Raw genomic sequence first — 26437 nt, 5'->3', positions numbered from 1 at the left:
TAAGCAATCAAGTTAAACTACATTAATTCTCTTATTTTCTCTCTCCCTCTATACATCATTTTATTTTAACCCTTAAATTTAGTCTAGGTGATTTGCGTGTTAGATTAGGTCATTTATTGGGGTTCAAGTGATAACTCAACGGTAATAGTATTTTTCTTTTGTTCAAATCCCACTTCTTCCTCTCCCCACTGCTATCTATCTATCAAGATCATGCAATTCATTACTTATATCCAGTGAACATTCACTTCACTCAGTAAGTGTATTCGTACCTTGTTATGCAATGATTTCAATCAAATCTTCAAGAGAGTCATGATCTATGTCATTCTCATTACGCATGTCATGTCAATTTAGATGATGGTTCATCTAAATGTTAAAACCTAACTACTGGGTGTGCCTTTAGCAGGTCAACTGCAGTGAGTGTGTAATGTGTGACACATGCATGGACTACCATGTAAACATTTTGTACCTTGGTTAGTTGTTCAGTCAAAATGTCAAACCCCATGTAACAATAATCAAATCAACAACTCTAATTAATTACTACGGAATATGCTAACTGAGATTAATGAATTCCATCAAATAAGATGAGACAAGTAAAATTAATTAGAGCATTAAAAATGACGGGCCAAAATCGAAACTATTTAATAAATTGAAAAAAATAGAAAATAGAGTAGAGATGCCAAAGAGAGAGGGGGGACACTAGAATTATGTAGTTCAGTCTAATGGCCTATGTTCATGATGTAAAGTCTTAAACAGTTACACAAAGAACCTTAATATATATATATATATATATATATAGATATATATATAAGAGCTATAGGGTCTAGGGTTAACCTAAATAGACTTAATCTCCACTAAGTTGGGCATCTTGAACCAATGCATAATAAACCACTATAATATTATTATCTTTAACAAGAACACAGCCATCCATCTAAGTTACCAGAATGCTAATACTGACAAAATTTAAATCTTAAACATTCTTAATCCACGCATAACTAAATCGTGCGCCCAAGTGGTAGCAAAAAGCTTTAGCCTCCACAAGCACTAATGCTTCTGAGTGTGTTCTGATTCATGAACTTGCATGAGAAGGTCATTTTCTATGCAATCTGATAACAATGAATCCACTACTCCTTCAATAAAATTAATATAGTGTCGGAAATATTAAAACTACTAATATGTGAGGTTTATTTAAGTATCAAATTCAGAGCAGTAATGAATTCAGGCAGACACTATCTGCAGCAGCCATACATCATCAGCACTTACAAAGTAACAACATATCAATTATATTATAACAGATTATAAACTTGCTAAGGCACACATTGTCTCGGCTATAAATTAAGCTTGCAAGATGTTGCATGCATCAAGGCCTTAACACTTAATTAAATTACATTATTTTTTTGAGTATCTTTGCATCCCTCGACTACTTGTGTGGAAGCTATTGAAACAATCATGAAGAAGTCTGATAGCGTCTATGGTTATGCTTTGATTCTGGCTTTCTTTATGTTATTCCTTGCAGCAAGGTCTCAACTGATTACAGATTTTTATAAGACCTCATGTCCAAATCTTATGGCTATTGTGAGGAAAGAGGTTCAAAATGCTATCAAGATTGAAATGCGAATGGCTGCCTCTTTGCTTCGGCTTCACTTCCATGATTGCTTTGTGAATGTAAGTTTATGCATCAAATTTTGTTTATCAAAATTTCTTTAAACTCCATCAAAATTATCCTGTTAGTTGTCTATTTCGATACCTTAATTGGTGTTTTCAGCATACTTGTTTCATGACTCATGAGAAAGATTAATAATTCCGAGGATTATTTGAAGAACTCAAAGAAAACCCCTTGATTAATGCTTGTCAAATTAAGGAGTTTCTCATTTCCAAAAGGAAATTCAACAAGGACACTAAGTATTTGTTGGTATTCTTGTTTATCCGAAAAGTACTTTCTCTTTTAAATATATCAGAAGTGGATATGCCTATGAAGCCACTTACCATATTTTTAACTTCCTTTTCTCTTACTTTTCTCTTTAACTTTTTGGGGCAACTTAATGGCCTCATTGTATCATAAATAATTAGTAAAATTTTCTCTGCCTTTAATGTATAGGGTTGTGATGCATCAATACTATTGGATGTAAGCGATGGTGAGAAGTTTGCCGGTCCCAACTTAAATTCAGTTAGAGGATTCGAAGTCGTGGATAATATCAAAACCTCTGTGGAGAGTGCATGTCCTGGTGTGGTATCATGTGCTGATATAGTAGCCATAGCTGCCCGAGATTCAGTGTTCTTAGTGAGTTAAATTTTTTTTTTCCTGGTTGACATATATATATATATATATATATATATATATATATATAATCACTATTCACTAGTTCACTACTCACCTATATACAAATCAACTTTAGGTTCACAAAAATAAGTGATGGTCATTTATAATTGCTATTATTATAGTATTAAAGAATAAATGTGGCTTGCCTTGATTAAATTGTTGAGGTATCTATGTATTGTTGACCCTAAAATTTTTATGACCGATAAAATTAGTTGTATTTGTTGTAGTATATTATTGCAGCAACATGCTAAACAGCACATTAGAATCAGTACAATATTATTAGAGAAATATTTAATGTTGAAGGACCTTTCAAGTACACACAAAAGTCTTAAAATCTGAGTTCAAAATTATCTTTCAACTTTTATCATCATGTTTTGTAATGGTTTGCAGAGTGGAGGACCTACATGGAAGGTTCTGTTGGGCAGAAGAGATGCGCTAGTGGCAAATCAATCGGGAGCAAATACTGGGCTTCCTTCTCCATTTGACAACCTGGGTAATATCACTCTTAAGTTTGCAAATGTAGGCCTCGATCTCAAAGATGTGGTGTCCTTATCAGGTACTTGTTACATAAATTACACTATAAATTTAATTAACATAATATGCAAATTAATATTGAAGAATGTTAAGCAAAAGTTCTCTCAAATTTACCCAACTAAAATTGCCTTCATAATTCCATAATATATATATATATATATATATATATATATATATATATATATATTTCCTTCATAATCATAAGGGTAATAATGTTTGATTTTGGTTTTTCAATTTTTAAACATTCAATTCCAGTCCTTCAAAATTTTAAAATATGTCCATCCATCTATTTTTCTATTTGCGTGACTACGGAATGTTAGAGCACTCATATTAAAGGACCCCATATTTAAAGGAACTAAAATTAAACAAAAATGCAAACAAAAATGGTTGGAAAGCAATAAATAAATGAAAAAAATTATAAAGGGATCGGTCAAGCTAAATTGTTACATTTTAAAATTTGGAAGAACAAATCAAACATTTTAAAATAAGGAACCAAAATCAAACAAACTCCATACTTGAAGGACCAAAAATTCAGTTTACCCTAAGTTTAATTAAAATTCTTATATGTCATATACTCCCTGTTACAATATTATAGCTATCCATCAGAATTCATGAGATGGCACTAATTCTTGGTTCATACGATTCTTTAATATATGACAAACCAGTTATTAAATGATTAGATTTTTTTTTTGAGAAAAATTAATAGATTCTTTGATTGCTGCATTGTATAGGAGGTCATACAATTGGACTATCTAGGTGTCTTCTCTTCAGCAATAGGTTGTACAACTTCACCGGAACAGGCACTCCAGACAGTACTTTGGATACAAATATGTTGTCCGATTTGCAGAAGATATGCCCAGTGAATGGTGATGCAAACAAGACAACATTCCTGGATCGAAACTCAAATGATTTATTTGACAACCACTACTTTCAGAACTTGCTCAATGGAAAGGGCCTTCTTAGTTCTGACCAAATTTTATTCTCTAGTGATGAGGCCAAAACGACAACCCAAAGTTTGGTCCAAAGTTACAGCACTAATTCTGATCTTTTCTTTGCGGACTTTGCTAATTCCATGATCAAGATGGGGAATATTAGTCCACTTACTGGGTCCAGTGGACAGATCAGAAAGAACTGTAGGGTTGTGAACTCATAAGTAGTGCTGAACTTAACAAGGATTTGATTTGGGAAAAAAAAGAATATGTACTAAAGTCTGCTACTCGTTGTATGGTCAGTGTAGTCATGTATCATAGTGACAATATTTTAAATCTCTATAGTGTGGTTTTATTGCTGGCTTTTTTCTAACTGGTTCTCTTGAATCCTGTAGCCAATGATTTTCCATTTGATAACAGTATAGAGAAATTGTGAAAGCTCACATTTTCGATCAGTTTTTTTATAGCAGTTTTTTTTATACTCTACTCTTCTTCCAAATCTCTTCAATTTGAAGGAATTAAAAATAAGTGTTTAGAAGTAGTTAGAACCCATTCCAAATCCCTTCCCATTTTCCCATAAAAAACATTGAAACAAGATAATTTAACTTATTCTCTCTCTTTGCTCTACTCCCCTTCCATCAAAACAAGTTATTAATTAACGAAACTAATATTCCAAGAATCAGCTGAGGAATTCACATCTGGATTAATGCTTGTCAAAGTAAGGAGAGATTAATTTTTCATTTACAAAAAGGGATTTTCTACGAAGATCCTCAAAGTATTCCTTGGTACATTTGTTTATTTTTTAAAGGTACTTCTTTTAAATATGTGAGAAGTGGGAGTGCTTATGAAGCCCTCTCAAAGTCTCTTAACTTAATTACTTTTGCGTTTCAACTCTTATGAGGCAAAGTCATGGCCTCATTGTATCATTAACAAAATAATAATATTTTCTTTGCCCTTTATAGGGTTGTGATGGATCAATACTGTTGGATGTAAGTGATGGTGAGAAGTTTTCCTTTTCCAATTTAAACTCAGTTAGAGGATTTGAAGTTCTAGATGATATCAAAAGAGCCGTGGAATACGAATGTAGTGGTGTTGTATCTTGCGCTGATATGCTAGTCATAGCTGCTCGAGATTCTGTGATCATAGTAAGTTTTTTTTTGTTAATGTTTTTTTACATATATTTGATCACTAGTAGAATAATATATATAGGATGAATTAGTCATTTATAAGGTTATTGTTATTAAGAATTATATTGTTGCAGTTACATGCAAAACAGCCATTCGAATCCCAGTTCTCTCTGTATAGGGGCTAAGAGCTTCTCAGCTTACATAGTAGCACTTTTGGCCTTTTCATTGCCTATGGGGAGGGCACAGTTTCAATTCTTTGGGCTACATCCCTCTATTTAATGTAGTAAATAAAGATTATCCATATGGGATGAGAGTTAGGTCTAAACCCTATGCGACTTAACTACCAAATTAACTAAATTATTCAATTATTAACTGGGTAGTTAATTAATCAATATTCAAAGCACAGTGGTCAATATTGATAAACACATTCAGCAATATAAACAATGTACTCCACAAATGCGCACACACAAATATAGTATATGTTCACGAAGTGAAAACTCAAATCAAATGTTTTAGGACTAGTACCAACTCAACTAGTTCACCCAAAACTCCCCCTATTTTATAGCTTTTTTCCCCATATTTTAGTTGTTATATAACTCTCTCTCTCTCTCTCTCTCTCTCTCTGTATTATATATATATATATATATATATATATATATATATATCAAACTTCATCAAAAGAATAAGAAGAATGTGAAAGAAAAAAAAAAGTTTTAATTGAAAAAAAAAGAAGAAGCTATCCTTTCAAAACTTTTAACAACTCAAATTCTTTATGTATTAATTTTTTTTTCATAAAAATATGTAAAATATACAATTTGGAAACAGTTATATAATAAACTCTATAATTTTATATCATTTTTAAATTAGACTTTGTGTACGTTTGACATGGTTTAAATAGCCAGTTTTTTTTATTATTCAGCTTATTTTTGCTACTATTTATGGTTCTCACTGTACTTTTTGATATTATTCATAGGTTCCACTATATTATTTCAGCTACTTTTTAGTTTATTTACAATATTTTCAGTAAAAAAAATCAGTTTCAGTTAAATAAATTGTTTCCAAATAGACGTTTTAAAGTATATGCACAAATGATTATTATATGGTTTTAAATTGTAACAATTTAATTATTTTATGAGTTTAACAAAACCCCATATAAGTTGTACTTGAAATTGCTCTAGTTACAAAAAATTAGTACTTGAGAATTATATATAAGTGGAATTTTGATTATAGAAAAATTAAAACATGGCTTATTAATATATATACCTAACAAATAATACAATATAATGAATATGCTACCTTTTCATGAATTTTCTAACATTAAAATGCGGCTTAGTATTTATGTAGACAGTGTATTATTGTTAAAATTGGTCTTTAGTATTATAATTTTGTCTATTTATGCTTCCATATGTATGAGAACAACTTATTTAGCTGTAATGAAAAAAAATTTGCTGAAAAAACGATAGATAGAGCTAAAAAGTAGTTGAAATAGTATAATAAGACCCATAAAAAGTAGCAAAAATAAGTTAAATAGTAAAAAAATCTGGTTTTTTTAAGCTAATGCCAAACGCAACCTAATTATAAATATTGCCTGCCCTAAAGTTAAATTCACCTCCGCGGCTGTTGTCTTAGATCTTCTATAAGTTAATTGCTGCAGCAAATTGATATGCCCACGGCAAACTGAACCACAAAACTTCTACTGTCAGTAATAGGCCCGAATAAAAGTAATATTGTTCTAATTATAACAAACCATTTAAATAATAATAAAAATATTGCGTCCCTAGTATTACTCATAGAATATTTTATATTGACTGAACTTTAAGTACAAGCTAATTTAGCATGTATGTTCTGTGATGGTCTGCAGACTGGAGGACCAACATGGAATGTTCTGTTGGGCAGAAGAGACGGATTTGTGTCAAGCAAAGCTGCAGCAAATATTTCAATTCCTTCAGCATTTGACTCACTGTATAATATCATTTCCAAGTTCAAAAAAGTAGGACTCGATGTAACCGATGTGGTATCCTTATCAGGTACTTAAGTTTCGCATAAAGTATTCTAAAAATTTGCTAACATAATATATGATGTATTAACATGTTCTCACAACTAAAATCACCTTGATGACCTTAAATTAATAGTCTCTGATATTTTAGGTTATTTCTCTTGTTGTAATTTGTAATCACACATCCACTCTAGTATTCATGAGCCACATTATATGATTAAATTTATTTTTTCAATTGATGCTTTGAGCGTTTTGGTTTTTGTATAGGTTCTCATACAATTGGACTAGCTAGGTGTGCTGCCTTCAACAATTGGTTGTTCAACTTTGAATAAACGGGTCGTCCAGACAGTTCTATAGATGCACATATGCTGTTCCAGTTGCAACTTTTGTGCCCAAAGTTTAGTAGCTATAGTGCTGACTTAGACTCAGAGATTGGAAACTTGACTATTAACGTGTATAGTGTTGTGGGCTTTAGGCACGTTTTGGATTACTTGTATAACACACATACTTACACTACACTCTTACTTGTACTACACATATCTGCCTCCTATATAAAGGCACTCACATATATTCTTTTACTATGAAATACAATACTATTGAATTCAGTATTTCTAACATGGTATCAAAGCCACTGCTCTAACTTTTTCTTAGCAGTCTTGTCTTTATTGGTATTACTTTATTCTCAACATCGCTTCCACCGTCACAGCAGCCGCCGTAGCCTCTTACCGTTGAACCTCCAACATCTTCCAGCAGTCGTCATTGGGTTCCGGACCTATAGCCACTATTGTTGAGGAGTCCCACACCGCAAAGACCACTGCTCTTTTCATCACCGCCACAAATATTGCTCCAATTAATTTTCTGTAGGTACCACTAAGATTGGTTTACACCGATCTACACACTCGTGGAAGCCTTGCAGCCATCGGAGACTGCATGTGCCTTCACGCGCTGCTCAAAGGTTCCGCGCCGTAGCTCACACACCCCACACGCCGTTAACAACTCTAGGCTAACGTCACCCGTGACGTCAGCAGTGCCACGTTAGTCCTAGCTTACATCAGCATCCAATCATCTGCTAACATTAATGCCATGTCATCTTGCTGACGTCATCTCCACTGACCATTGATTGTGTTGACTTTGATCGTTGACCGAACAGTTGACTTGACCGTTGTCTTTAATCGCACCATTGAATTTGACCGTTGCCTTTTCTTGAGAGTTGACTTTTGCAATCAAGATTCTTCTTACCTAGTTTTTCACATAGATTTCGTTTTTGCATATTGTGTCTCTAAATGGATAAAATGATATTTTCTTTCTCGCCCTATCAATACTATATTGGAGGGGAATAAGAATTACTTATTTTAGTCTCAAGCTATATGTAGTTTTCTTAAGGGTTGCGTGCTTTGGCAATATTGTACTAGTACAATCACTATTCCTGTCACGGGGGCAAGTGAAGAAGACGCTGCCTTCATCAGTCGCATGATGGAATGGGATAATCATAACCACCTGATCCGCACTTGGATTCGGAACACTTCCATTTCCTCCATCTCCAATTTGTTGGGCAGCTTTGATGATTCAAAATTGGCATGGGATATGTTGGCCAAAAGATACTCCACTACTCACGGATCCATAAAATATCAGTTAGTGGTTGAATTGCATCAACTCAGGCAAGAACCAGGGCAATCTATCGATGACTACTATGATCAGCTTCGCTTCATTTGGGACCAAATTGACCTTTTTTATCCAACTTGGGCATGCTCAAAGGATGCTCAGCAATATGTTATTGTTAGAGATGAATTTCGTCTCTATAAATTCTTGATGTCACTTCACAAGGACTATGAGCCCATCTGAGGTCAAGTTCTTAATCGTAGTCCTTCTCCCTCTCTTGATACTGCTGTGACTGAGTTGGTTGGAGAATAAGCTTAATGTTCTGGCTATTGCTCCTTCTGTTCCACCCATAGAGCAGCCTATGCAATCAGGGTTTGATTCCTCTGGCTCTAGTAATCATTGCAAGCAGACCAATAAAAAGTTGTGCAACTATTGTAAGCGTCTTGGCCACACTATTGAGACTTGTTACCATCCCAACAAATCTACTGCTGCTGTTGCTAATATTGAGTCTACTCCGTCGATGCCTTCCGTTTCAGCTGAGTCTTAGTCTTCTGGATCCATTATCAACCTCTCCTCTAATAAACTATAGGACATCATAGCTTAGGCTATTTGTATGGCTGGTAATGCATCTTTATCCACTACTCTCTCAATTTTACTCGGTAAGTCTCATCCTTGGCTTTTTTATTCTGCTTGTTCCAATCATATAACACCTCACTCGTCTTTATTCCTCAAACTTGACCTTGTACCACATCCTCTTAATATTTATATAGTCAATGGTTCCACCATGCATGGAAATAGTGTAGATTTTGTTTTGACCTCCAACCTCTCAGTTCCTGGGGTCTTCCATGTACCTAACCTATCCTATAATTTATGCTCTGTGGGATAATTAGTTGAACTAGGATATCGTCTTATTTTTTACTATTTTGGGTGTACTGTGTAGAATCCAAGGACGGGGCAGGAGCTTGGGGCCAATCCTAGAGTTGGGTATTTCTCGTGGACAATCTTCATCTTCCACCAGTTGCTCATGTTTCTATTACTGTTGTAGTTGCTAGCTGCGGTTCCTTCCTTACATTCTCTCACACTTTGGTATTCTTGTCTTGGTCATGCACCCTCTTCTCAAGTACAACAGTTAGCTTCTAAGGGTTTGTTAGGTTTTGTATCCAAAGACAATTTTGATTGTACCTCATGCCAGTTAGGGAAACAGCCAGTTTTGCCTTTCAATAATAGTGAATCTATCTCTAATAGTATTTTTGAGTTAATTCATTCTAATGTTTAGGGACCTTCTCCTGTTGCTAATACTGGTGGATCACGATATTCTGTTATTTTTATTGATGATTATTCTCGTTATAGTTGGATTTTTCTTATGAAATCTTATTCTGAAATTTTACCAATCTGTAATAACTTTGCAAAAATGGTTGAAACACAATTCTCCAAATGTATCAAAAAAATTTAATTTGATAATGCTCTTGAATATACTCAATATGCTTTTCAAGCTCGATTGCATTTCTATGGCATTATACATCATCTAACTTGTTCAGGTATCTCTCAGCAAAATGGTTGAGCCGAACGAAAATTTCATCATATTCTTGACACAATTCGTGCTCTTTTTCTGGATTTTGGGGTGAAGCTGCTTATCATACTGTTCATGCTATTAATCGCATTCCAAGCACTATCATCCATAATCAAACTCCATATGAGCGCCTTTTTGGGTCACCCCCTTGCTCCTTTGATTCTGCTTGTTTCATTCTTCTTCAGCCTCATGAGCATAACAAACTTAAGCCTCGATTTAGACTTTGTTATTTCCTTGGCTATGGCAAAACTCAAAAGAGTTATCGGTGTTATAATCCTATCTCTCATCGTCTTCGTGTATCCCGTAATGTTGTCTTCTAGGAACACCGCTCATTTGTTGAACTCTCTCACTTTCGTTCTTCCTTGACTACCTCCTTTATTTTATAAATCTTTCTAGATGAGTTACATGTTCCTTCTACAAATACTCTTGATCCTCCTTTGGACTTTTCTATCCATCCTCCAAATATTTTTGATGCTTCTCCTGAACAGGTTGATGAGGAGCTACCCCACTTTGAGTCGGGGTCCCCTACTCCTGCTTCACCTGAAGATCTTCCACAATACATTCCACCTCGTCACTCAACCAGGGTAAGATCAATTCTTTCACATTTACTTGACTATCATTGTTACATTGCCTTTGCTACACTCCACAAGCCTCACACCTATCATGAGACCTCCACTGACCCTTTTTGGCAGATTGCAATAAAAGAGAAACTTGATGCATTATCCAAAAACCATACTTGGGATTTGGTTACTCTTCCTCCTGGACAGTCTGTGGTTGGTTGTAAGGGATCTACAAGATCAAGACTCGTTCTGATGGGTCCATTGAGCGTTATAAGGCTCGTCTTGTTGCAAAAGGTTTTACACAAGAGTATAAGATTGATTATGAAGAGACCTTTACTCCGGTTGCTTGTATCTCATCTGTTTGTGCCCTCTTAGTTGTTACCACTGCTAGTAAATGAGACCTTTTTCAGATGGATGTTAAAAATGCATTCCTTAATGGGGATTTAAGTGAAAACATTTATATGCAACCTCCTCTTGGTATCTCTGTTGAATCAAATAAGGTTTGTCACTAAAATATGCTAATAGTTTTTTTTCCTTTTAATTTTATAATCCTATAATTATGAGAGGAGAGATTTCAACCATGAACGTTTATGATGAAAGTACGAGCTAGAGTTTTCCCAATAAGTCTTTAGACAAAAGGAATGAGTGTTTTTCTTTAGCGAAGATGCATGAGAGAAATTCACCAAATTAGGAACATCAAAAAGAATTAGTCAAGCTAAGGAATGAGCGCTTAGCCCTAGTGAAGATGCATGAGAGATATTCACCAAATTAGGGACATCAAAAAGAATAAGTCGAGCTACATGGCTCTTTACAAATCTATGTTAATAATTAAAACTAACTAAATTATACTAAAATTATTTTATTTGTATTAATTATATTTAATTATTTTTGTATGTGAACTTATAAAAATTTTATTCACCAACCATGTATTGTTAAAAATTTAATACTTTTTACTACAAAATGAAGTATTTATATGATCAATAAATTACAAATAAATATTTGATATTTTGTGAGCTAATTTACAAATCTACATAATCTATACAATTCTAGGGCTATATAAGTATATTGATATATATTTATAGTATACCTATAAATATATAATAATATTTTTTTTATACAAGAGAGAAATTTTATTTAAACCTAATCTAAGTGTATATGTGTGTGAAGCTCCCTTTTAGAGACTTGAAGTCTGACTCTTGCCTCCCACACTCCACAAGCATTTATATTTGTAGAGTGACCACCACACCAAGGGTGTGTGGTGAATAATATATATTTAAATTGAGCCTTATACTCACAAGTCATGAGTTTGTCATAGCTAAAAGTCAAAGTATAGTATTTAATGTTACTACACTCCTGTTGAGTCACATCACCAGCCACATCACTATTTTTTATTGATTTGTTCCTCTAATTTTTTTTATTGAAGTAATATCAATGAAGAAAAAGAAAAGTGTGGAAAGAGTTATTTCTAAATTAAAATAGATGAATTTGTAAAGGAAAAGTATATATAAAGTTAAAACCTTCACATATATTATTAGGCGAAAAAAAACAAATGTCCAAGATAAATCTGTGAAGTCAATCGGTTAAAATATTTAATATTATCAAAAAACTAAAAGAGCAAATCAGTTAAAAAAACTGTGATGTGGCTGATGATTCAATCCATTTGGTCTAATTTATTATATTTGGTCCATTTTAGTCTAATGCAGTCCATTCGGTCCACTTCAGTCTAATTCAGTCCATTTGGTTCACGTTGATCCATTTTGGTCTAATTAAGTCTATTTTGGTCCAATTCAGTTATTCGGTTAATTTGGTCCACTTTAGTCTAATTAGGTCCATTTGGTATGCTTTGGTCCACTTCAATCCATGTCGGTCTAATTTACACTCTGTTTATTTGGATGTAAAATAATTGCAAAAGTAAAATATTTTACATGTAAAACATTTGCAGGAAAATATTTTCATTTTATCGTGTTTGACTGTGTACATGAAAATGTTGTATAAAATATTTTTCAGTACTTGGCACAACATAAAATGGACAGAAACAAATGATTAAAATATTAAAAAAAATTTTTATTAACTTCCAAAAAATACATAGAGATGGAGGGAGCATCAAAAAGTCTACAAAGACTACAAAAAAGACTATCTTAAATCCATTGTGATTGAGGACAAATCAGTTTTGGTTTACAAGGATTACAAAAAGGACTACCTTGAATCCTAAAAATCAAGTTCAACACTGGAAGAAGAAAAAAAAAAAACAAAACAAATATGCCAAAAATTCTCGAAATCTCTAATCAAAATGAAACAAAAGCACCCCAATCACTTAACAGAAACTCACACCCACACCAACAGAGGGAGAACTTTGAAGAGAAAGGCTTTGAGGCTTCTTTTTGTTGTTTAAATTGCCTTTTTTTCCCTTCCTCTGCAACAATGTAGAATTCCTAAAATTGTAATAAAGAATCTGAGTGTTATTAAAAAATTTTAAAATGCAAGTATATAATCGTGGATGATTGCAAAAGAAAAGAAAGTGCAAAATACTCGACAGAGTTATCACAAAAATCGTTGTTGGCATATTTCTCACATCCAACCACCACCATAACACAGCCACCACAGCAACCCACAAACCATCTTAGCTACCCACCCTTTGCCACCATGAAGCACCACTGTGACCCACAATCTGTCTTTACCATCCACAGCAGTCCACAAAAGTAGCCATGCTAGACCCAAACGAAGCAAAAACCCAGATCGATCGGTAACCCACTCGGCAGCAAAGGGAAAAAAATTAAAACTAAGAACATGTGGATGAGTTGATGACAGTGAAGGTGGCGAAGAAATGGTGGAGCTAACAACAATGGAGGATTACAAGAAATAAAAAGGAAAAAAAAAAAAAAAAACTTAGGTGAAGCTAGTGATGGGTAGCACCGGCGAAGGGAGGAGCCGGTGATGGGTGGTGCCTAAGGTGAAGCTAGTGAGAGGTGGGAGAGACGGACCGTGGTGGACTCAGTTTTGGAGAAAATACTGATAGTGTGAGAGTGAGAGAGATAGGTAGAGTATCGAGCTGAGAGAGAGAACAAAATGTAAAATGTTTTACCAACATTTCAAGTGTAAAATATTTTACACAAATTTGCCTTGGTTATTTTTGTTGACTGAAAATATTTTACTTTTCACTAAATATTTTACTGCAAAACAAACATAGTAAAATGTGAAAATATTTTCTTGAAAATATATTACTTCGAAACAAATGGAGCATTAGTCTATTTCAGTCTATTTTAGTCCAATTCAGCCAATTCGGTCCACTTCTTTAAAGTAAAGAATTCTGAAGATCTAATATTGTAGTATATGTAAGCAATCAAGTCATGTTAATTCTCTTATTCTCTCTTTCCCTCTCTACATAATTTTATTTTAACCCTTAGATTTAGTCTAGGTGATTTTTGAGTGTTAGATTAGGTCATTTATTGGGGTTCAAGTGATAGCTCAACCGTAATAGTATTTTTTTTTTTTTTTTGTTCGAATCCCACTTCTTCCTCTCCCCACCACTATCTATTCATGCAATTCATTATTTATATCTAGTGAACATTCACTTCACTCAGTAGACAGTAGGTATATCCGTACCATGTTATGTAATGATTTCAATCAAACGTTCAAGAGAGTCATGATATATATCATTCTCATTTCGCATGTCATGGCAACTTAGATGATGGCTCATCTAAATGTTAAAACCTAGCTAGTACGTACTGGGTGTGCTTTTGGCAGGTCAAATGCTGTGAGTGTGTTATGTGTGACACATGGATTACCATGTAAACATTTTGTATCTTGGTCAGTTGTTCAATCAAAATGTCAAACCCCATATAAAAATAATCATATCAATAACTTTAATTGGATACTACGGAATATGCTAACTAAGATTAATAAATTCCATCAAATAAGATGAGACAAGTAAAATTAATTAGAGCATTAAAAATGATGGGCCAAAATGAAAATTATTCAATAAATTTGAAGGAAATAGAAAATAGAGTAGAAATTTAAAAGAGAGAGGGAGGACACTAAGATTATGTAGTTCGGCTTAGTGGTCTATGTCCACGGTGTAAAGTCTTAAACAGTTACACAAAGAACCTTAATATATATATATATATATATATATATATATATATATATATATATATATATATATAAGAGCTATAGGGTCTAGGGTTAGCCTAAATAGACTTAATCTCCACTAAGTTGGGCATCTTGAACCAATGCATAATAAACCACTATAATAATATTATCTTTAACAAAAACACAGCCATCCTTCTAAGTTACCAGAATGCTAATACTGACAAAATTTAAATCTTAAACATTCTTAATGCACGCATAACTAAATCGTGCGCCCAAGTGGTAGCAAAAAGCTTTAGCCCTTCCACAAGCACTAATGCTTCTGAGTGTGTTCTGATTCATGAACTTGCATGAGAAGGTCATTTTCTATGCTATCTGATAACAATGAATCCACTACTCTTTCAATAAAATTAATATAGTGTCGGAAATATTAAAACTACTAATATGTGAGGTTTATTTAGTATCAAATTCAGAGCAGTATTGAATTCTGGCAGACACTATCTGCAGCAGCTATACATCATCAGCACTTACAAAGTAACAACATATCAATTATATAATAACAGATTATGCAGTTGTTAATGCACACATTCTTTCGGCTATAAATCAAGCTTGCCAGATGTTGCATTCATCAAGGCCTTAACACTTGAATTACATTATTTTTTTGAATATCTTTGCATCCCTCGACTACTTGTGTGGAAGCTATTGAAACATACATGAAGAAGTCTGATAGCTTCTATGGTTATTCCTTGTTTCTGGTTTTCTTTATGTTATTCCTTGCAGCAAGGTCTCAACTGATTACAGATTTTTATAAGACATCATGTCCAAATCTTATGGCTATTGTGAGGAAAGAGGTTCAAAATGCTATCAAGATTGAAATGCGTATGGCTGCCTCTTTGCTTCGGCTTCACTTCCATGATTGCTTTGTGAATGTAAGTTTGTGCATCAAATTTTCTTTAATGTCCATCAAAATTATCCTGTAAGTTGTCTATTTCAATACTTTTAATAGGTGTTTTTAGCATACTTGTTTCATGAGAAAGACACCCCTAGGTCATGAATGGGTTTATAGTTTTTAAGTATTGAAACTAATTATTCCAATTATTAAGTGAAGAACTCAATGAAAACCCCTTGATCAATGCTTGTCAAATTAAGGAGTTACTCATTTCCAAAAGGGAATTCAACAAGAGGACACTCGAAGTATTCGTTGGTATACTTGTTCAAAAAGTACTTTTTCTTTAAAATAAATCAGAAGTGGATATGCCTATGAAGCCACTTACCATATTTTTAACTTCCTTTTCTCTTTAACTTTTTGGGGCAACTTAATGACCTCATTGTGTCATAAATAATTAGTAAAATTTTCTCTGCTCTTAATGCATAGGGTTGTGATGCATCAATACTATTGGATGCAAGTGACGGTGAAAAGTTTGCCCTTCCCAACTTAAATTCAGTTAGAGGATTCGAAGTTGTGGATAATATCAAAACCTCTGTGGAGAATGCATGTCCTGGTGTTGTATCATGTGCTGATATAGTAGCCATAGCTGCCCGAGATTCAGTGCTTTTAGTAAGTTTAAATCTTTTTTTCCTAGTTGACATATATATATGATCATTAGTTCACTGCTCCCCAGTATACATAGACTAATATACAATTTGATTTTTGGAATCAACTTCAAATTCAGAAGAATGAAATGACAGTCATTTATAATTGCTATTATTGTAGTGTTAAGAATACACGGGTCGACCTTGATTAATTTGTTGAAGATGCATTGTCGACCCTAAAAATTTTATGACTGGGGATTTAGTTGCTATTGTTGTAGTATATTATTGCAGCAACATGCTAAACAGCACATAGAATCAGTAGAATAATCTTAGAGAAATATTTAATTTTGATGGACCTTCCAAGTACACACAAAAGTCTTATGAAATCTGAGTTCAAAATTATCTTTCAACATTTATCATCATGTTTTGTAATGGTTTGCAGAGTGGAGGACCTACATGGAAGGTTCTGTTGGGCAGAAGAGATGCGCTAGTGGCAAATCAATCGGGAGCAAATACAGGGCTTCCTTCTCCATTTGACAACCTGGGTGATATCACTCTTAAGTTTGCAAATGTAGGCCTCGATCTCAAAGATGTGGTATCCTTATCAGGTACTTGTTACATAAATTACACTATAAATTTAACTGACATAATATGCATATATTGAAGAATGTTAAGCAAAAGTTCCCTCAAATTTACACGACTAAGTTGTCTTCATAATTCCATAAATAAATAAAAAGTTGCCTTCATAATCATAAGGGTAAAATGCATTTTTGATCCCTCAAACATGTTTGATTTTGATTTTTCAATTTTTAAGTATTCAATTTTAGTCCTTCAAAATTTTAAAATATAGTCCGTCCATCTATATTCCTCTATTTACGTGACTAAGGAATGTTGGAGCACCTCATATTTAAGGAACTAAAATTAAACAAAAATTCAAATAAGAAATGGATGGAAAGCAATAATTAAATGGAAAAAATTATGATGGGATTGATCAAACTAAATTGTTACATTTTAAAATTTGAAAGACCAAAATCAAACAACTGATAATAAGGGACCAAAATCAAACAAACTCCATACTTGAAGGACCAAAAATTCAGTTTACCCTATTAATTAAAATTCTTATATGTTACTCCCTATTACAATATTATAGCTAGCCATCAGAATTTATGAGATGGCACTAATTCTTGGTTCATACAATTCTTTTATATATGACAAACCACTTATTAAATGATTAGATTCTTTGATTGATGCATTGTATAGGAGGTCATACAATTGGACTATCTAGGTGTCTTCTCTTCAGCAATAGGTTGTTCAACTTCGCCGGAACAGGCAATCCAGACAGTACTTTGGATACGAATATGTTGTCCGATTTGCAAAATACATGCCCAGTGAATGGTGATGCAAACAAGGCAACATTCCTGGATCGAAACTCAAATGATTTGTTTGACAATCACTACTTTCAGAACTTGATCAATGGGAAGGGTCTTCTTAGTTCTGACCAAATTTTATTCTCTAGTGATGAGGCCAAAACGACAACCCAGAGTTTGGTCCAAAGTTACAGCACTAATGCTGGTCTTTTCTTTGCGGACTTTGCTAATTCCATGATCAAGATGGGGAATATACGTCCACTTACTGGGTCCAGCGGACAGGTCAGAAAGAACTGTAGGGTTGTGAACTCATAAATTGTGCTGAACATAACAAGGATCTGATGGGGAAAAAAAAAAAAAAAAAGATTGTTACTAAAGTATGCTACTCGCTGTAAGGTCAGTGTAGTCATGTATCATAGTGACATATTTTAAGTCTCTATAGTGTGGTTTTATTGCTGGCCTTTTCTGTTCTCTTGAATCCTGTGGCCAATGATTTTCCATTTGATAACCATACAAAGAAATTGTGAAAGCTCACATTTTCACAATTTATGGCAGAAAGATCTCATACAATATATTGAAATTTAAAATTAACCAGAAATCGCATGCATTCAAATTATAAAATCTTTAAAAAAAATTAACATTACAATAAGGTTTGGTTAATTCTATGCTTACATAAATCTCAAAAACACCACATATTCATAGATCCTCACAAACCTCACAAATACAAATTAACTCAAATCCCCAAAATATTCAAAGGTGCTCTTACAGTTATACACGAGAAAGTCCTATCTTCTGACTCTTGCACAAGCACAAAAGTATGGACTACCACCAAGCTTATTTAGTTTCATATCAATGTGGAACTAACACTCTTAATAAGAATTAATTAATATTTTCACAATGATATTGGCGTTGATTGATCAACAGCAGTCATCAAACCATGCCATATATATATTGGGTATTGGGTTAATAGTCAGATTAGGCAACGGACCTCAAAGTGAATAAGATTCTCATGACCGGGTAGTCAAAGGCCAATATCAATTGGCGAGTTGGATCAAATCTAAGTTGTCAGAGCCCCTCAATCAACAGTCGCTAAGCCAGATCTATGATTCTCTCCCTCTACAATATAAATTAGAATTTAAGCTTATGAGTCATGCTTTAAAACTTTGAAAGAGAATGATTAAACATAGATTAAGACATAAAACAAAAATATCAGAGAGAATCAATTTGGTTTTATACCAGCACAATCTATGATGGGGATTATTTCTTACTTTAAAAATGAAAATATATAGAAGCCCGTAGAGATGATCTGATCTAAGCTATAATGTACAAAGACTCAATAAGTTCATGGCTCAGAAACAAGAGCCCACATTTACATGCTGCAAACTAAATTGAGCTAGTTGGAATTCCATAGAGCTGGAAGGTCAATCAATTCAAGCATGAATGGGTAGATCTTCGCTTTGCTTATTATGTTTTTTTTTTCTGCTGTCTTGCATACACAGATTATACAAATGAGGAATTTTCTTTTTTATAATGGTAAGAGACGATGTGACACCATGCTTTTGGTTAAGGCCATACACTCATGGTAACGGTGTGCTGAATTCTACCCTTTTTATTAGAAGATGGAAACCGTGGTCCTCACTTTATTGCTTGGGGGTTTTCTTGTTGTGAGATATAAGTGTATAGTTTGTGATAAATTACCGATGGTATCAAATTGAAAAATATTTACGAATATAGCAAAAATTACTTGATATTCGATATACATAAAAAGTTATGCATAATGTAAATGTAAGTTATAATTTTTTTTTTGTGTGTTTTGTTTCAATTTTAGTATTAGAGCAAATATAATCATTGTTATGCTTAAACTACTTCAAACAAGTAAAAATAAATAAATAAATATTTAACTATAAATATATATTTCAAACAAGTAAAAATAAATAAATAAAAATAATCAATAAATGGTTATTAATATATGAAGTTAAAATATTAATCTAAATATAAGATATTTCAAAAAACATGTGAATACCTATCAACAAAATGAAAAAAATTAATTAATTAACTTAGAAATATTAACAATACGATCATATACTTAAAAATTTTAAAATGTTCTTTGTTAAAGATGTTGTATGATGTTTTTATTTTGAATTAATTTAAAAGCATCAATATATGCTTCTACAATCTTATATATCATTTCTAAGTATCAAATGATTAGTTGATTGCAAATGACCCATAATATATATATATATATATATATATATATATATATATATATAGCATTGTAAATGATTTTTTTAAAATAAAATAAAATAGAAAATTCAACACACTGATGAGGAGATATTGCTATGATATCAAAGGGTTAGTTGATTGAAAATAATCTTAAAAAGAATATGGCATTTGTAAAAGATTTTTTTTTCTTTTTAAGAGAATAAACATCATACAAAATTTGGAGCCAAGGGGGGAGCATTTTTTTTTTAAAGAACCTAGGGGGACCCTGGGTGGGTAGAGGGAAATTGCAACACCCCCCCCCGGCTCTGCCCATGCTCAACGCTATCAAATGTTCTGGAAAATGGTGTTGCTTTCCTTTGGTCAACACTGTTGCCATCCTTTGGCAATCATTTGTCGTTGTCGACTACTACTACAAGCTTTTGTCTTAACTTGCGTATGTTATCCTTCTGCCATTGTTCCTCCATCAACATTCCTCAAGGTATCTATGTAGTATCTGTAAGTGCACAATTGCACCTGGACCCAAAGACAATTATAGGCTCAGGCCCAATGAGCCTTAAACAACGAAATTTGTAGCGTGTGAGCTTGAAATCTAGATTAGAGATACTGAGAACTTGATAACAGACTAAGGTGTGCAAACACTTGTAAATAATGAATGATAATTACAAATGGACCTTCTCGGACATGAGTCGAGGACTACTTCTGTATTATTTCTCTTTCTTTCTTAAAGATTACAATTCTTAATTTCTTTCTTTTTTACTGACTGCCCCCCCTTTCTTTGGCCTTCACCCCCCCTAAATACTTCTTCTCTTGATGATTTATCCACGTGTTGCTCAAATCCCCTCCCTTCTAGATATTTCTTCTCTTAGTGCCTTTGAATAGTAAACAGAAGTTTCAGTTCTACTATTCAGGGGTCACTTCCCCATTAATGCGGCCAGGGAGGTAGGTGCAGAGCCTTTAATGTGGAGGTGGCAGCCTTTGCTCATGATATTTTTCTAACACCGGTGTATCTAGAAGGTTCAGGGTTTCCCCCTCTTAACCAACAGTCTTTCCGGAATTCTGTCTTGACCTTCGTAATGAATTTTCGAGTTCTCTTGGGTCTGTCCGAGGAGAAACTCACCCTCGGATGTGTCCTCGGACCCTCGGCGTATGGGTCGATTCGCAGTACTAACAAATTCTTAGCTCAAGAACAGATCGGCCCTCCTTGCTAGAGCCCAAAGGCCTAAATGCCTGCTTGGGTCTTTTTACTCCCCACAATAGCCCCTCAAAACTCTATTTTTCAGCATCCGAGGAGAAAAATAGTGTTTTGATCCAACGAGAACTTACCCCACACGTTTTGTAAATAACTACGCGTGTGGAGATCGTTTCGTGTTCCAGAAGATGCCACCTGGCGGTTTCAATTTCAAAAACGCGCGCATTTATGACCGCAAGTTACACCTTGTCCCCCACTTTCAACGGTGAGATGAACATCTAACGGCCCTTATTACCCCCTGAAAATTTGGGCGGGATGAATGCAATTTCGAGGCCGCTTCCCGCACGTCGTGACGCTTTGGAAACATGCGCCTTCATTTATTTCTTCAGAGGCTAATCCCATCAAAATATCAACAGTTGCTTTTTTCTCTGTAGAAATCCGTGGAAACTCGTACAACTTCGAACTTGTAAGTACCTACTTCTTTTTTAACCCATTCTCTTCAAATCCTGTCCTCGGCTCTCATTTTAACCATCCTTCCTCTTAAAACTCAGTCTTTCGTTCCTTTCTGATGGGTAGATTTAAGTGTCTAGTTGACACCGCCGCTGGGATGGAAGGCTTTAGAGCCAAGTATCACATTCTCAGCGATGTAGGTTTAAGATATTGCCCGGCGGAAGCCGTGGCCGATTCTAGGAAAACAGGAGAGGTTGTCATTCCCATGATTGCCTTCATAGAAGGTGGGATGACCCTCCCTATGAGAAGCGTGACCAGGGAATACCTCCGCAACCACCGGTTGTGTCCCGACCAGTGTGCTCCCAATGTCTTTAGAGTCTTAGGAAGCGTCGACGCTCTAAACGAGCAGATGGGTCTGAATCTCACCTGGCATGATGTCGCTTTTATGTACGAATGCCACAAACTCACTAGAGTAGGTTATTATATCAAATCCCGCTCTAGCGTAGTTAGGTTGATCTCCTGTCTGCCCAAGTCCAATAAAGGCATGAAGGACGACTACCTCATCGCCTCAGGCAACTGGCACGACGGCCTACACTGCCCAGTTGAGTGGGGAGATCCAGGTGCGACTCCTTAGGATCTAACTTCCCACCCTATAACTCCATCTAACATCTTAAAATGTGCATTTGCATTTACTTGAGCGTCTAACTTTAGTTTATTACATATTCTACGAATCTGACCATGTTTGTTTATTTTGGTGCCTTTCTTTGCAGATAAACAACACGTGCGCCCTCACTTGAGCCATTGTAACGTCGCGGATTTGAACCGAGTGCTACGCTCAGAGGTGTTCGTCAGTGAAGACTTACAACTTAGGGCGGCTCATTTGATATTAGGGTACGACCCTATCTCCTCGGACTTCCAGGAGATCTAGAACGCCATCGTTGCGGGTGACCGGAGGCGTAAGAGGATTCACATAGCCAGACCGCACTTCTTGGCCGACCACGACATTCCTGACGACCTCCACACCATACTATACACACAACCCATTGCGGCAATCCCTCTCGCCGCGCATTCTCAGGCAACTGTCATCCCAGAGGAGCAAGTGTCTTCGTTGAACACGTTGGACGAGGAGATAAACAAGTTTCAGCTTGAGGACGTCCAAAGGCCTCGCAGAAGCCTATTTGTCGTACTCTCCGACGAGGAAGAGGAAGCCGCCGAGACCTCTGGGATACCCGGTCTAGTGATAGCACGTCCAGACAACAGCTCTGTTGAAGAGGACATGGACGTGCTTAAGGACCTCCTGACCGCGAGAAGGGAGAAAGTTGCCAAAAAAGGGGCGAGGGGATCCCAAGCTCCTCCAGCCTTGCCACCACCCCCTCCTCCTGGCGACCCCAAGCCTCCGGTCGAAGATCCAAAGAAGAAAAGGAAGGTGGAGGCCAAGGGGACTGATGGCGAGAAGCAAAAGAAGTTGAAACAGCAGCCACCGCCGGCTCAGCAGCAGAAGCTGGACAAGGGCAAAGGGCACGCCCGTTTAGTTGAAAGCGGGGAGATCAGAGACATGGCCGAGGTGCGCCGAGCACCAGCTATGTGGTCTCCCGAATTGAGACTGGATGGAGCGCCAATTCCCCTCCAGTCCAACATCAGGTCGTTCCAACAAGGCCATGCCCTCCACCTGGCCGAGGCGTTGGAGCGTCCTCTTCTACTGCCCAAGGACATGGAAGCCTTGGAGAAGATGAGCCAGCCTCAGCTGTTCCTTTCATTGAAAATGGATTTAGCTCTGGTAAGTTCCACCTCACACTTATACTCTAGGTTCATTTGTAAACACTTTACCACATTTAACCCCCTGACATTTTTGCAGGCCATCCAAGAAGTTTTCGCGGCCGAGAAGTTCGTGGAGGATTCTCGAAAGCGAGTTGGAATGGAGCAAGAGCTACGGCAAGAGACAGAAAGGTCCCTAGGCCAGGCCCTAGCAGAAAATGGGAAGATCACATCGCAGCTGGCGGATGTAAAAAGAGAGAAGGATGGTGCCGAGGCCAGCTTAAAGACGATGGAGAACCAAGTGGAGGGGCAACGTAAGCTTCTTCGCTAAAAGGATGACGAGCTCTCCCAAGCCCAACGAACACGCTCTGACTTGGAGAAGGAGCTCACGCGGATGAAGGAGAAGGCTCGCACCCACAAGCGTTCACTGAAGGCCGCTAAGCAGGCCAGCTATCAGGAGGGAGTAACTGCAATGCAGGAATTGTTGACAGAAGCCTTTGCGGCCTTGTGCCGAGAGTACTGTCAACAGGTCTGGGGAGAGGCCTTGAACGCAGCAGGGGTTCCTCAAGCTTCCGAGCTGAGGAAGCCCGAGAACGTTTGGCTTTCCCTAGACATACAGGAGATAGAAGACCCTCCTGTTGTTACCTCTCCTGCCCTTCCTCCCGTGGTGCTAGAACTCATTCCTGATCCTACAGAACCTGAAGGTTCCCATAAAGAGAAGGACGGGTGTGAAGCTGCCGAGTAGGAGCAAAGCCAGAATGTGGAGCCCATCCTTCCTCCAACAGACAAAGGGAAACAACTCTTGTCTACCTTTGAGTTGGAGCTGAAGAGCACAGAGGCTGGCAGCAGCTCCCTCCAAGACCCCCCTCCCAAAGCTTAGGGCCTAGCATAGGGTTTTTTTCTGTACTTTGCAGTTTTCTTCACGTAATGATGTATTCTGCTTATAATTAATGAAGAACAATGTTTATTCAACCTTTATTCAAGTTGTATTTATTTTACTTTATTCTTTTTGTGCTTGTCATGAAAGTTCTCACTAACACATAGCTAAAGGAAGAACAGAATAAATAAGTCTAACTCCAACAGTCAGCCAAGTATAACTTCTAAACAGCCATATACACACTTGCTTTGCAGAGTGAATCATCCAAGAACCCAACAAAAAGAAATAACTTAGTTTGGATATTATACATTGCCTTTGCAATCTGAGGTATCACTTTTAGTAGGATGTAGGTCCGAGGACCAGTCCTTACAAAAATTTGTTTAACACTTAAAGATATAGCACTTAAGATCCAAGTCAATGAATGGTAAGATATTGATTTCCACAAAGTGTGTGATAAGAATAAGAACAGTGACTAAAGTGTTGTTTAACAAATGACAAGATATCAATTTCCACAATGTTTGTGGTCTGAGGACCATACTTAACCAAGTTTCTGTTTGACACTCAAGAATAGTAACTTCAAATGTTAATTTTCCCAAAGTAGGAGGTCCGAGGACCCGGCATAACTAAGGTTCTATTTAACAAATGACAAGATATCAATTTCCACAAGGTTTGTGGTCCGAGGACCATACTTAACCAAGTTTCTGTTTGACACTTAAGAATAGTAACTTCAAATGTTAATTTTCCCAAAGTAGGAGGTCCAAGGACCCGACATAACTAAGGTTCTGTTTAACAAATGACAAGATATCAATTTCCACAAGGTTTGTGGTCCGAGGACCATACTTAACCAAGTTTCTGTTTGACACTTAAGAATAGTAACTTCAAATGTTAATTTTCCCAAAGTAGGAGGTCCGAGGACCCGACATAACTAAGGTTCTGTTTAACAAATGACAAGATATCAATTTCCACAAGGTTTGTGGTCCGAGGACCATACTTAACCAAGTTGACACTTAAGAATAGTAACTGTAAGCCCCCGAGGTATTTATAACTTTGAATTGTTAACTAACAAAAGCACATTTTATTAATAATAATACCTTCAAAGGTTATTTACATTCCACGGGCGTTGTACAATTCTTTCATCTAGGTCAGCTAGTCGATAAGACCCTATGCCTGCTACTGAAACAATGCGATAGGGACCTTCCCAGTTTGGTCCTAGCTTACCCCAAGCCGGGTTCTTAGCAGTGCCCACGACTTTTCTTAGTATAAGATCCCCAGGTGCAAGTGGCCTTAGCTTCACGTGGGCATCATATCCTCGCTTAAGCTTCTGTTGATAATAAGCCATTTAGACCATAGCTGCTTCGCGTTGTTCCACAACTAAATCCAGGCCTTTCTCTAGGAGGCCATCGTTATTCTCTGGGCTAAAAGAACTTGTCTTTAGGGTGGGAAAACTGGATTCTAGAGGTATCACCGCCTCGGCTCCATAAGTCATAGAGAATGGCGTTTTTCCAGTGGACCTGCGCGGTGTAGTCCGATACGTCCACAGGACATGTGGTAGTTCTTCTACCCATCTGCCTTTCGCATCGTCTAACCTTTTCTTAAGCCCACTGACTATGACCTTGTTGACGGCCTCGGCTTGCCCATTTCCCTGAGGGTAAGCTGGGGTGGAGTATCTATTTATGATGCCCATATCACCACAATATTTCCTAAAAGCCTTGCTGTCGAATTGAACGTCATTGTCTAAAATAAGCGCGTGTGGTATTTCGAATCTAGTGACGATGTTTTTCCAAACAAACTTCTTAGAATCCACGTCTCTGATATTTGCTAAGGGCTCGGCCTCGACCCATTTAGTGAAGTAGTCCGTCCCTACGAGCAACCATCTTTTGTTTCCTGCAGCCCTCGAAAATGGCCCCACAATGTCCAATCCCCATTGTACGAAAGGCCAAGGACTAGAGAGAGGGTTGAGAACCCCTCCAGGTTGATGAATATTAGGGGCGAACCTCTGACACTGATCACATTTTCTGGCATAGTCCTGAGCCTCCCTCTGCATATTAGGCCATCAATAACCCTGAGTCAGAGCTCTATGGGCTAAGGACCTTCCCCCAGTGTGGCTCCCACAAATCCCTTCATGCAGTTCTTCCAGAAGCGCTTCCGTTAATTCAGGGTGCACACATAACAAATATGGTCCTGAGAAGGATCGTTTATACAGTTTCTGATCCTCGCACAACCAGAAACGTGGCGCCTTTCGACGTATCTTATCTGCTTCAGACTTGTCCTTAGGAAGGATGTCGTTCTTAAGAAAAGATATGACCGGGTCAATCCAACTAGGTC

The 26437-nt window shown here is 36.3% G+C and overlaps 2 protein-coding genes across 3 annotated transcripts; both read left to right on the top strand.

The window, feature by feature from the left end:
• The first annotated feature begins 1341 nt into the window (after positions 1–1341).
• On the top strand, positions 1342–4137 carry LOC142608079 (peroxidase N-like). Its single transcript, XM_075779786.1, has 4 exons — positions 1342–1662; positions 2096–2278; positions 2708–2873; positions 3583–4137. Exons 1-4 carry the CDS (start codon positions 1447–1449, stop codon positions 4002–4004), a joined length of 987 nt encoding a protein of 328 aa, XP_075635901.1. The 5' UTR covers positions 1342–1446; the 3' UTR covers positions 4005–4137.
• Positions 4138–15233: 11096 nt separating this feature from the next.
• Positions 15234–17951, top strand: LOC142608168 (peroxidase N-like). 2 transcript variants are annotated; one of them, XM_075779881.1, is made up of 4 exons: positions 15234–15647; positions 16094–16276; positions 16694–16859; positions 17512–17951. In XM_075779881.1, the coding sequence occupies exons 1-4, from the start codon at positions 15432–15434 to the stop codon at positions 17931–17933; spliced, it is 987 nt and encodes a 328-aa protein (XP_075635996.1). In that variant the 5' UTR covers positions 15234–15431; the 3' UTR covers positions 17934–17951. The 2 variants fall into 2 exon arrangements, with proteins under 2 accessions (XP_075635996.1, XP_075635997.1); XM_075779882.1 differs by lacking the exon at positions 16094–16276.
• The last annotated feature ends 8486 nt before the right edge of the window (positions 17952–26437 follow it).

Source organism: Castanea sativa, chromosome 8 (genome assembly GCF_040712315.1).
Source record: "Castanea sativa cultivar Marrone di Chiusa Pesio chromosome 8, ASM4071231v1".
NCBI lineage: Eukaryota > Viridiplantae > Streptophyta > Magnoliopsida > Fagales > Fagaceae > Castanea > Castanea sativa.
Note: the sequence above shows the minus strand (reverse complement) of the source record. Positions and strands in the feature narration are given on the sequence as shown.

Coding starts and splice junctions, on each gene's coding strand:
- LOC142608079 (XM_075779786.1), top strand. CDS start 1,447: ATGAAGAAGTCTGATAGCGTCTATGGTTATGCTTTGATTCTGGCTTTC. Junction 2,279..2,707: donor CCCGAGATTCAGTGTTCTTA/GTGAGTTAAATT, acceptor AATGGTTTGCAG/AGTGGAGGACCTACATGGAA. Junction 2,874..3,582: donor AGATGTGGTGTCCTTATCAG/GTACTTGTTACA, acceptor TGCATTGTATAG/GAGGTCATACAATTGGACTA.
- LOC142608168 (XM_075779881.1), top strand. CDS start 15,432: ATGAAGAAGTCTGATAGCTTCTATGGTTATTCCTTGTTTCTGGTTTTC. Junction 15,648..16,093: donor TCCATGATTGCTTTGTGAAT/GTAAGTTTGTGC, acceptor CTTAATGCATAG/GGTTGTGATGCATCAATACT. Junction 16,860..17,511: donor AGATGTGGTATCCTTATCAG/GTACTTGTTACA, acceptor TGCATTGTATAG/GAGGTCATACAATTGGACTA.